Source organism: Scleropages formosus, chromosome 16 (assembly GCF_900964775.1).
Source record: "Scleropages formosus chromosome 16, fSclFor1.1, whole genome shotgun sequence".
Taxonomy (NCBI): Eukaryota; Metazoa; Chordata; class Actinopteri; order Osteoglossiformes; family Osteoglossidae; genus Scleropages; species Scleropages formosus.
The window spans coordinates 15,854,399-15,867,088 of record NC_041821.1 but is presented as its reverse complement, the minus strand read 5'-3'; the positions used below and the strand labels follow the sequence as shown (position 1 = coordinate 15,867,088).

General features: G+C 43.0%; 1 protein-coding gene across 1 annotated transcript in view; it reads right to left on the bottom strand.

Moving 5' to 3' along the window:
* LOC108933625 (dihydropyridine-sensitive L-type skeletal muscle calcium channel subunit alpha-1-like) overlaps nucleotides 1-12,468 on the bottom strand; it is a 36,038-nt gene extending 23,570 nt beyond the window's left edge. Inside the window, exons 1-11 of the mRNA XM_018750803.2 lie at nucleotides 12,281-12,468; nucleotides 9,664-9,769; nucleotides 4,953-5,092; nucleotides 4,514-4,656; nucleotides 3,656-3,808; nucleotides 2,994-3,199; nucleotides 2,634-2,737; nucleotides 2,122-2,267; nucleotides 1,517-1,598; nucleotides 1,260-1,420; nucleotides 105-330 (exon numbers count right to left, since the gene is read on the bottom strand). Of these exons, the coding sequence (XP_018606319.2) occupies nucleotides 105-330; nucleotides 1,260-1,420; nucleotides 1,517-1,598; nucleotides 2,122-2,267; nucleotides 2,634-2,737; nucleotides 2,994-3,199; nucleotides 3,656-3,808; nucleotides 4,514-4,656; nucleotides 4,953-5,092; nucleotides 9,664-9,769; nucleotides 12,281-12,468 (1,655 nt within the window). The remainder of the gene's footprint in view (nucleotides 1-104; nucleotides 331-1,259; nucleotides 1,421-1,516; nucleotides 1,599-2,121; nucleotides 2,268-2,633; nucleotides 2,738-2,993; nucleotides 3,200-3,655; nucleotides 3,809-4,513; nucleotides 4,657-4,952; nucleotides 5,093-9,663; nucleotides 9,770-12,280) is intronic.
* Nucleotides 12,469-12,690: the final 222 nt, after the last annotated feature.

Genomic DNA, 12,690 nt, shown 5'->3' with positions numbered 1-12,690 from the left:
GTGCACTTCCTGCTGACTTGTCCTTGCCTATAATAATCTGTTATCCATTACATTCCAGGATGCCCCACATGCGAAAAAAACCTTAGTCACAATATCCTGCTTACTTTGTGACTTTCAGCAGACGAAGCAGACGGATGCAGCGTAGGACTGAAATTCCGAGTGCCGACAACACTTCCATCCGCACTAGCACCAGCTCCACAATTCCCACAGTCACCACAAAGCAGTCAAATCGGTTGAACAACGACATGAAGTAGGAAGGCAGACCCAGCGCATACATCTTCAAGAACATCTCAGCCGCAAACAGAGACAGCAGCACCTTGTTGGCATTGTCTGCAGCCAGTTAAAAAAAAAAGCAATAGAATACAAACATTTCAATTTGAGGATAAGGGACTGCTCAAAACAGAACTAATTTTGTATACAATACAATCCACAAGCTGTGACAATAATATATGTGTAAAAAATGTAACTGATCATGTTTATATGTATCTCAAAAAAATAAATAAATACTAGGAAGGTGATTAGGAATCAGTGATATTCTAGTAGTCCTATGGAGCTACTTGCATGATGAACGTCGGTGCATATGGTGAAGGAAACAAATTGTACTTAAGAATCACACATTTTACATTTACATTTATTCATTTAGCAGAAGCTTTTGTCTAAAGCGACGTACATCTCAGCAAAAGTACAATTTATGCATTACATATGCATTACACATCTGCAGCTATGTCTCTTTCTCCCAATTTAATGCACAAATGGTATTTTATATGTGGTGTACATTGCTTTGGAGAAAGCATCTGCTAAATGAATAAATGTAAATAAATAACACGACAGTGTTTGCCCATCATACTTCATGCAAGCATGACTGCAGTAACTCTTAATGACAGAAGTCTTTATAACTGGTTGAAGAACACACACACACACATTTTCAGAACCGCTTGTCCCATACGGGGTCGCGGGGAACCGGAGCCTACCCGGCAACACAGGGCGTAGGGCCAGAGGGGGAGGGGGACACACCAAGGGCAGGACGCCAGTCCACCGCAAGGCACCCCAAGTGGGACTCGAACCCCAGACCCACTGGAAAGCAGGACCTGGTCCAACCCACTGCGCCACCGCAACCCCCCACTGGTTGAAGAACGTTAGGCGGAAATAATTTTTTTTTGCAGATTAGGTACTAACAGCTTCATTCCCTGGACAAGCAGAAGCTTTTCATCTCCCTTGGTGTATATTGAGATAAAAACATCTGTGTGGCCAGAACAAACCTTGCAGGTTAGTGAGTGCTTCAGGTTGCTGATGGTGCTCTGTTGCAATAGCTAGTGTATTAAGGAACACCAGTAGGATCACCAGCCAGTAGAAGAGTTGGGACTTCACCCAGACACGGCATTTCCTCCGAAAGAAGCGGTTCCATCGCCGCCAGCGTCGACTGGAAAGAGAGAAAGGAGGCATATTACAAGTTATGTCATGTCCTTTAAAGCACCTGGCTGAATCTGAATGGCAAAGAATCAACCTCTATACTCACAAGTAGTAGATGATGCGGTTCATGCCCTCAATATTGTACAGGCTCTCGGTGTCTGAACCACCTTCCTCCAGAGGCAGGAGTCCTGCAGAGCGTTTAAAGTGAGTTAGTGTTAGTGGAACATCACATTGGGCATATGATCTCTGGGGTGTAGTAACAGCTGAACTTGTGGTTAGCTTGAGAAACTGTGGGTTGGTTAGAATGAGTGAAGTGTGGGACGAGCATAAGGAACTGATGAGGTGTGGGCAGAATGATCATTTCAGTTTGGATTTATTTTTGGATCATGCCCACCCACCAAGTTTTCACAGGAGTACATCGCTGAGACATGCAAAAATTAACATGATTAATATAAAGATGTGTGACTGTTTACATTTGTCCTAGGATGCATGGACACCCTTCATAGCTGCTTACGCCATAACTCCTAACACATTTACACTTAAGAGTACAACATAAGTCTAACTGCATAGATGTAAACTGCCACATTATGCTAACTTATCTACTGTGCTACGTATAAGATCTTCTGATGTCATAGGGCTAAAGATCTGACTTAGTGGTGGTGACAATATAGTAAGTGTTACATGCAGTTGGCAGAAGAAGCACAGAGCAACCTTGTCCCTCCTGGTCATTGTCCATGACTTCAGCCTGGGTGATCCATTCCATGTAACCTTTGAGGTCTTCATCTAACTGTTGCCGTTCCCGCAGCTTCTGAAACTCGCCTCGTGACCTTGCCTTCTCTCGCTCCTTTGTGAACTCCCTTTGTAGGGGGTGAGAGGCAGAACAATTATTATTACATATACAGTGTACCTTAATCAATGATTTTAAGGTAAAAGCTTCTAAAGTGTGTGAGCAATTAAACGATAAACAAAAAGTAAGAAAAAAACTCATTCTAAAACTTGAATGTCTGCAAGTTGCACATTTTCCCAAAATTAATTGCTGTTCACTGTCCATCACTGTTTTTTTTTTCAAAAGTTCCTATAATCAAAATACCAAGACTAAAAAATCAGCAACATTTCTGAGGAATATGACAAATGGCCAGCTGAGGCCCAGTAGGTGTGCTGTTCTTATATTCTAATGAAAAATAAGCCTTTATTTCCACACCAAGCAAGGGAGGTGTTCTGACCCACTGAGAACGCCAAGAACCAGGTTGAGTATGAAGAAAGAGCCCAGTAAGATTAGAGTGACAAAGTACATCCAGGGCCACTCGTTGCCAATTGCGTCGTTCACCTGCGGGACACAGGGCCAAGGAGGGACGGGAGTGAAGGAGAGGGAGAGTTATGAGCTAGTTGAGATTCACTGGAGTGATGAAAAAACACAGCAATATGTTGCAGGAGAGAGCCTAAGAAACACTTCTGAAACACTTCTACCTGAACAGAGGACACAGACAGGTAAAGGAATCATCATTTATACAAATGAAAAACCCCAACCAAGTTTTGACTGGACACCTCAAGCACTGTGTGAGCATAATGTGGGGGTCAGTTACCCAGTATAGTACTTCTGTCCAGCCCTCCATGGTGATGCACTGGTAGACAGTGAGCATGGCAAAGCCCAGGTTGTCAAAGTGGGTGATGCCATGGTTGGGTCCAGGCCATCCGGCCTTGCACTCTGTGCCGTTGATGGTGCAACGACGTCCGTTGCCAGCCTGAGCACAGGGTGAAGCCTGTTCATTCTCCACCATAGCGATGATATCTGGTGAAACATGGTTCAGGGGTTATGCAAAGCAACGGACTAGCAGTTTACATCCTGGGGATATCCAACCCGAATGCATCAGAAAAAAACAACTGTAAAAGTGGGATAAAAAACATGTGATGTAGATTGTTTTTAACAATTTTGGATAGCAGATGTGTATCTGCAGAAGTAGGAAATGGGTTATGTTCTTAATACTTTTTGTTGTAACGGACTATAGAGTTCTCGTTTTACTTTCTGCACATATACACACACACACACTTTCTGAACCGCTTGTCCCATATGGGGTCGTGGGGAACTGGAGCCTAACCCGGCAACTCAGGGCGTAAGGCTGGAGGGGGAGGGGTCTGCACATATACTGCCTTCTAAAATAAGTTGTATGCCATTCTGTGGATCAGCGTGTGTGTATATTTGGATGCCCTCAACTCACACTATCATTCCTTCCTCCACCCTACCCACCAGTGCCAGTGTAGTAGCAGGTCTTATGCATCTTGCACTTGAAGAGCTCGAGCCCCACAATGGCATATATGGTGACCATAAAGAACACCAGCAGGGCGATGTGCATCAACGGAAGCATCGACTTGAGAATGGAGTTCATCACCACCTGCAGGCCTGGTGCACAATAACATATTTGTTTCAGAAGTGGCAGAAAATGTGTTCCAAAACCCACCTGTTTGCTCAACTAATAAATATTTAAATCATGTGCTGATATAAATTTAATTATTAAATATAATTATGTAAGACATCTATTTAAACTGTGTAATCAAAATCAATGCATTAAGTATAGTTAAATAACAGATCCCAGTAAAAGCAAGGGTGCTCTACAATTTTTTCCCTCTGACCTTCCAGGACCATTATATAATTGATAATTTTATGATATATTACAAGGCTACGCTGACAGGTTCTTGTGAGTGGTAACTGTAGCTTTATCTATGACTTTGTGGTTAATGTGGTTAAGAAGTGAGTGTGGAGCCTATCAATGCTGTTGTTTAAGATGACTGTTATTTGGTGCACTTTGTGCACTTAATCACTTGTACCTGTTTGTATGTCCAGAACCCCTGTTCCAGACATAATAGGACATAGCCAGAAAAAAGACAATTTACAGATTCTTTTCTTTTTTAATAATTCCATTATCTTTTGCCCATTATTTCCATTTCACAGAGCAAGAGGAGAACACTTTGGTTTAGATGTATTTGGGAAGTAGCTATTAAGAGTATGAGTGAGACTGAACACCACTACATTAGAGGTCTATCCAGGGACAGGAGACCATACATGGGATGTTTTAGCTTGAATTAGATTGGGAGCGTGGGGTCTTACTGGGGACGCCGGAGACGAGACGGAGTGGACGTAGGACACGGAATGCCCTCAGGGCCTTCATATCAAAGCCACCACCCTTCTCCCCCACAGGTGCCTCAACGCCGCTGATGTGGTTGATGGTGTCCAGGACAATAGTGAAGAGCCTGTAGGTAGTGGAGAGAAAGTCAGTGATACGGAATCGTAGTTTATGAAATAACCATATTACAATTTGTGAAAAGTCTTCAAAAACTTTCCAATCTACAGAAATTTTGAAAAATTCCTTTAGTATCAAGAAAGTTCTCATTCATTCATCTGTTCATTCAGTGTTTGTTGATTCATTTGTTTTTTGTTCATTCAATCTTTTGTTCTTTAGCTGGCAAGTTCTGTGCCAGCAAAAAAAAAAAAAAAAGTCAAAACCAACGGCTCCCACCCATTAACCCCATGACCCATGGAAGCTCACCCCATGAATACAATAACAAAGTCCAGGATGTTCCAGCAGTTTCGCAGGTACGCGTCAGCATGAAACAAAAAGCCATACGCCACAATCTTCAGGAAGCACTCCATGGTGAAAATCACCAGAAAGATGTACTCCAGGCTCTCCTGAAATTCCAAGACAGCAATTTTTATCACAATGACTTCTGTTTACAAAATGTTAACTTTACCACTTTCACAGTCATGTTCGCAGTAGGGCTTTCATTACAAAATCACTTTATCTGGATTGTTAAATTTACCTATACGTGTGTTGAGGTGAATTAATGATTTCAATAAAATCAGTCTTTCATATTTCTCTTGGAATTAATGGGCAAAAATCCTATATGGTACATTTGCATGTATGTGCGGGAAAAAGTAGGTGGTTAAATGCAGTCATTTTAAATCACTGAACAAGGACATTACTGGGCTGTTACAGTCAGTTTCGGGGTCTATGTTCTTGATGTCGTGATGTGCTCGGAGGGGCTGAACACCAGCTTGTAATGAGGATACCTAGGAGTGAGAATAGGAACAGTGGTACATGGCCATCATGCAACAAAGTAAAAATTATTGCAATTTTTATTGTTATAGACAATTATCAAGCCTCAGTTAGCCATGCACTAGATTCTCAGCAAATAGCACCTTGAGCCGCATGGCTGGGAACCACATCATCGGCATGCTAATTCTACAGGATAGACCAGATTTATTCCTCACAATCCAGAACCACAGGTGTCTGTGCTGCTACCTCTTAGAATTACAGGGTCCACTCTGAAACAAGTAGAGGTGTGAGAAATCGGTTTGTTTTCACAGCTTATTTGATTCTTACCTTTACTTCAAGCATGTGGATCTGTGACAATGAACCATTCTTGTGACAACATACTACTGTACAACAGGGGCAGGGTCGCAGCGGTTTGGTGCCTATCCTGAAAGCGCAGGGCACGAGGCTAGCCAGGGCGCACCTAGGATGGGCCCCGGTTCATCGCAGGGTAGCCGCACACAGCGAAGCACTACGGACAATTTAGAGTCACCATGTCTTTGGACTCTGGGATAGGGTGAAACCAGAAAACCTGGAGGAAGCCCACATCAACATGGGGAGAAAGGGCAAACTTCACACAAACGGGGCAAGGATTGAGCACGCAGCCCTGCTGCTGTTCCTTGTTGCATGCTAAGCAAATCAGCAATAGAGCGGTGAATTGGGGAAAGCCGAACAGTCTGACAGATTCTAATTGTGTGCTGCATACTGCTGAGGGTAGGGTGTGCGCTATATGACAGCTCTTTCTGGAAAGTGGCTCTGATTGTCAGTGGTGGACAGTGAGGACATCAGTACACAATGAGGGAACTTTGTGTTCTGCCCTCTGTTCTCTAAAGTTTGATGGACATTAACAGCAGGTGGCATTGTGGTTAGAGGACCTGCTTCAAATCCCACCTCCTGCTGTCTTACTCCAGATCAAGGCAATTACCCTAAACTACATACACCCACACATTATCTGAAGCCGCTTGTCCACAGCAGGGTCGCAGCAAGCTGGAGCCTAACCCAGCAACACAGAGCACAAGGCTGGGGGGGTGGGGGTACACACCCAGGATGGGATGCCAGTCCATCACAAGGCACCCCAAGCGGAACTCAAACCCCAGACCCACCAGAGAATAGACCCTGGCCAAACCTGCTGCACCACCACACCCCCTCTATCCTAAACTGATCCAGTAAAAATTACCTAAAGCTCTACACTGGCTAAAGTGTAAGTAGCTTGACATTCTAAGTCAAATTGGAGAAGAGTGTCAAATAAATACGTTACATAAACAAACAATAAACATTAATAGTATCGACAACAACAAAGGAAAGGCTGATGGCGAAACCGCCATCGAGTACTCTCCCAAATCTCTGAAAGGGTATATGTAAATTAGTTAAAAGGTCAAAGGCTGCGTGTGAGCAGAAAACTACCAGAGCGCTATAATAACAGGTCACAGAGCCGCAGGTTTACCGTTCATGAGCACATAAGGTGCACGTTCACTTGACCCAAGAGAGCAAATATGTGCTCAGTAATACTGAAGCCTACACAATGACAAATCATGTGTTTTGCAAGCCATGTGCTTCTGGCATTGGGCTAAATATAAAGCGTGAGGCACTCAGTGATGCAGCCCGCAGTACACACCTGTCGTGTGGGTCAAGGGCACAGCAGAGCCACAGTGGCACAGCTGGCATTACAGAGGGTGTCGCCTACCTCGACACACAAACCAGGCAGCAAAGTCATCATCCTTCCACCTCCAGAAACGTGGCTGATACTAATTCACCTGCCAGCAAAGCTGTTTATAAACTGGTGAAATTAAATGAGCCACCAGTGATAAAGTACAGTTATAATGGGCGGAGCAGCTGGCATAGTGATTAATGCTTCAGCCTCTAGACTTTACGGATGCGGGTTCAAATCCCATTTCCTGCTGTAGTGCACTTGAGCAAGGTACTTACCCTTAGTTTATACAGTAAAACTGATCATGCTTCAAAACTTGGTGAATCATTGTTAGTGGAGAAAATTATTTGTTAATGAATAAACAATAATAGTGGTAATGCACACAACAACACACCAATTTCATCACTGAGGCCATGTACAGCACTGCTGTTATGTGACAACCAAAAAAATTGAAATGAATTTTCTCATTTACCATCTTACTGCACTGTAGCTGAAAGCAGATCAGCTAATTTGGGAATAATGTGGGAAAAAAAGTTTTCAAAAATTGAAAAAATTTGGTTGGTAATGGGGGAGTGGGTAATGTGTGCCCCCCCCCCCCCCCCCCCCCCGGCCTAGGCCCTGAGTTGCTGGGTTAGGCTCCAGCTCCCCGCGACCCTGTATGGGACAAGCGGTTCAGAAAACGTGTGTGTGTGTGGTAATGATGGTATTAACTATATTTTATTATTTGCAGCTGTACTTAATGGAAATCTATGGAAAAAGTAATTTACATTAACATTTATTCATTTAGCTGTCACTTTTCTCCAAAGCAACTTCTAATGGTATTTTACTTCTATTCTACTTACAATTATTTACCCATTTATACAGATAGGTAATTTTAAAGGCTGGGTCATTATTGAATATCAACAGCGGACAGATCCCGGCAGGAGCTGCATGTAGCATAATGGTCAGGACCATCGATTTATAGTCTGGAGATTCAGAGTTCTGATCCAACTCCTACAGCAGTGGCTTTGGGCAAAGTTCTTACCCTGATTGTTTCAGAAGGACTACCTTCCAGTGTAAAAGGGTAAATAACTTATTAGAATTGTATAAAAACCTTTTGTTGTGACTCTTTAAGCAAGGGCATCACCTAAATAAAGACTAAGTACAATTACTGCAGCAAAATTACTAACATTGTTCTTGTATGATCAGTTAAATAAATGTTGTTTTCAATGAAGTTGTTTTAACCCATAAGAAACTTCATCTTTTAATCCCTTTAAAACCACATTTTCAATCACATTTGAATTTTGCTTTCATTTTTGAGCTAATTAATCAGGTACCATCTGCTATGTAATATGTTTTTATTCTAGAATTCTTGTTCTAGAAATAAAACCGAGGTACAGATGTTGTATATGAGTGGGGAATTATTCAGCATTGTGCAGGTTTCAGCAATGGAGATTCAGAATTTCATGAAAAAATGCTGTCACACGAATGGTTGAATGTCACAGATCCACATGCTTGAAATAAAGATAAGAATCAAATAAACTGTGACACTTAACAGTCCAATGTCTCACACCTATACTTGTTTGAGTGAACCCTGTAATTCTAAGAGGTAGCAGCACAGACACCAGATTACATAGAGTCTGTGATTTCGTCTGAGGATGAACTAGTCTTTGTTTTCCTGTCTCCGCTCCTCAGAAGTGGTACAGTGCATTGCTCGCGGAACTACTGAGGACGAAACATGAGCAGCTGCCTGTCCTCTAAAGTCGGCCGTGACGCCACCAGAACCTGCTGCAGTGGGTCATCTGTGCCACGGTGTTCATCCGCTCAACGGGGACACTACGCAGGCCTTGACATTTATCCATGGGCATGGCAACGGGCTGAGAGAAAGCAAAGCCTGTGAGACGTGAGCCGCAGAGCACTTGGCTGACAATGTTTATATATAGTGAGATACGGGATAAAGGCCAAGATCATTGCCTCACGAACAGAAAAAGGGACTTTGATTTGCCATTTGGCTTAACTTGCCTGCGAAAGCAGTGCCAACAGGTCCTGCCATGGGATTTGGGCTTGAACCCTTCTGGTCACAATACCTAAAACTGAAACACTACACAACCCATTTGACCTTAGATCTCGGAGAATCAGGTTAGTTCAGCTCATTTAACATAGTGGTCGGTTTAATCAAAAGTGCTGTAAACTCGTGTTCCTTTCGTCAGATTATAGATCTCACAAGGTATGCTTTGGTCTTGTCAGTGGTCATTGGGAACTCAGAAAGTTGGTGTTGTTATTGTTGGTAGTTCAGGGATCTCATATGATTGGTGTTGGTGTTATTGACAGTTTAAGGTTCTCCTCAGGTCGGTGTTGGTGTGGTTGGTAACCAGAACGATGTCACCAGCCTGGTGTTGGCGGGGTTTGTAGCTGTAAGGAGGTCACCAGGTTAGCGCCGATATTGTTAGCGGCAGTTGTATCTCATGAGCTAGGTGTTGATGCTGTCGACAGCTGGGAATTTCTCAAGGTCAGTGTGGCTGATAGCTGGAGTAAACTCACCAGATTGGTGTTGGTGTTGTTCGTGTCCTCCTCTGGCATGGGCAGAAAGACGGCCAACGCCACGCAGTTCGCGAAAATTGTCAACAGAATGATGATCTCAAAGGGCCTGGTGAGGGTCGCTTAGGAAAATATGGGTCCGCAACCAGCGGGGCAGCAACAGTGTGATACGTGCCAAATTATTTAGGAAAATGGGGTAGACAAAATACCCCGGCAGAAACTGAAACAGAGTAAGCATTTTCGGTACAATACACAGTTTGGTAAGTCTGCATGGGCTCTTGATGAGGTTAGTTAATGTATTATGTTACCGACTCATGTACTCAACAGGGGTTTTACCTTGGAACGGGCAGGTCGCGTTTGTACAAAATAAGCGTAAACTTAAGTGCACTGGGGTCTCCATGAAACGAAGCTAAAGGAGCTGTCTTAAAGCCTTTCCTTGCTGCAACTTCATCCACTTAAGTATAGGTTCTGGAAAGCCATAACACAGAAAACAGTCACAGCTATTATTAAATGTCATCGACGTGTCTCACAAGAAAAACAGAACAACACACAACTTCCTACAGCTACCACTACCTTCCCTATTAATAAAGTTCTGCACAGTCCCTCCCCAGTGGGGGTGTTTCTGCTGCCAGGAAGTTGTTGTGACTGCTTGTCTTATTAGTGGACCTGACAATGGCATCTTTGATGGTTCATTACTGAACACCTCAGCCAGTCAGTAAATTACAGAGGTAAATGACAAATGTCTAAGTCTGTACATTATTACAGCGTTTTCTATCTATCTATCTATCTATCTATCTATCTATCTATCTATCTATCTATCTATCTATCTATCTATCTACTTCATGTTTTTGGCCAGATATTGTGAACGTGATCAATCACTTCCCCTTATTCCAATTAGATTTTTAATTTCTGCAGTTTGTAGTACCTATAAACTTCTTAAGAAGTTAAACTCTTTATTTAGATGGGATATACCTGCTGGTGGTGTAATGGTTATAGCTGTCAATTGGCAATCAAAAGGTTCAGGTTTGAATGCCACATCTTGCAGTTATAGCCTTGAGAAAAGTTCTTGGGCTAAATTGCTCTGGAATAAAAAGAAATGCACAAATAATTTTAAGTAGATTAATAAACAGATTAAGAATATTTTCAGGGGTGTGGTGGCACAGTGGGTTGGCCCGAGTCCTGTTCTCCAGTGGGTCTGGGGTTCAAGTCCCCCTTGGGGTGCCTTGTGACAGACTGGCATCCTGTTCTGGGTGTGTCCCCTCCCCCTCCAGCCTTGTGCCCTGTGTTGCTGGGTTAGGCTCCCACGACCCCACATAGGACAAGCGGTTCAAACGATGTATGTATGTATGTATGTATGTATGTATTTTCAAGAGAGAGATTATATAGAGTGGTTTTAGTGAACCAGATTTCACAGACATTGCTGGAGCTGGAAAGGAGGGGACCATCACACCGAGCTGAAGACAAGGACACACTCAGCCGTGTGTGAAGTGCACCTACATATGGAATCCTGGACTGCGCTACAGTCATGTTCGTTCCCATGTCTTCCACCAGGTAGCTCTAGTGAGAAGCCTGCGGCAGCTTAGCAGGTCTGTTTTTAGAACATTGCATGTAATGACAGCTGCAAAGCCTGAGAATATCTGTGCTTTCATTGTACACACAGATTTATATGAAACGGCACTCTGGCTTATGTTGGTTCTCTTTGGTTTTTCTGAGCAAAGAAGGTGCAAAAGTTATCATCAAGTATGTCTTCCGGTTGTATACTACGATTTTTTCGAGATGCTCACTAAAACTTCAAAGGATGCTGCGCAGTCATCTGATCAACAGCAGGAAGTAATGAGCATTACAGTTCTATCCGGTTCTAAACCATTTATCTTTTTGTAAAATCCTTGAAAGAAGTTACAGCAATGGACACAAGTAGAGATTGTTGTCAATTATGTCCTTAATTCTTTCCTTTCTCAGAATTTCTAATGAATTCTCACAAATTGATTTTGAGCCTCATATACTCAGAATAATAATAATACATTTTTAAATATATATATGGATGGGCATAACTATTGCTATTACGTGCCAACGGATATTTCCTTTTAATACAAGTAAACTGAAAATGGGCACGATGACACTTGAGAAATAAACTGAAAACTTTGAAATCATTACAGCCACAAATTAAAAGTAATGTATGCATGTATTACAAAAAGAAAAGCACAGCATCCACCGTACCTCAAAGCAGTCTTTGCATTCTGCACTCATATTTCAAGTCTGGAGTTCTAAAAAGAAACTGGCTGTCAGTGCACTAAGTAAAAGAATATTCTCCATAATTAGTATATGAATTCTTGAGCTGCAACCATAAAGAAGACATTCCTTTTCGAAGCTTTTACTTGTCTTTTTCGGATATGACATTGCTAACAATAAAACAGTGTCGTGGCGGTTGTGTGAAAGACCTGTCTGCACTGTTCAGTAGAGCATACGCCACCCTGTGAGCATGGAAATGTTGTAGTCTCTGCATGCAACCGTGTAATATTTGAGCACGGAATCATGTATGAGCACATGCTATGGACTGTACGCACATCCGTGTGAGCTTGGACACACTGGTGTTGCACAGACCAAAGAGCAGTAAGGATACTTCCACTCCACAATGCTGATGCAGGCCTTGCGGAAGGGGTTCTTCAGAGTGAGGAAGAAGAGCGAACGGGTGGGTCGTGGATTCCCACCTGTGGCCTGGAGCTTCTTCAGCTTCTCTCGCTGCTTCCTCTTCAGTGTCTCCTCATCCATGATGAAGGAGGACAGGGGCACCTCATTTCCAGCTTCCATGTTGAGTGTTCTGCTCAAGCTCTAAATCAACACCAGACTTTTCACCTCTTTCCACCTGATTTTTCTCCTTCAGCCAAAGGCTGCCCTGCTGGGAGCACGTGTGCCACCCTCTCCCTGTCCTTTGTTTGTCGTTCTGTGCCTCTGCTGGAGAAGAAAGTTCTATGTCCTTCTGAGAGGGTGACGCTACATCAATAGCACTAAAACAGTGAGCAGGAGGTGGAG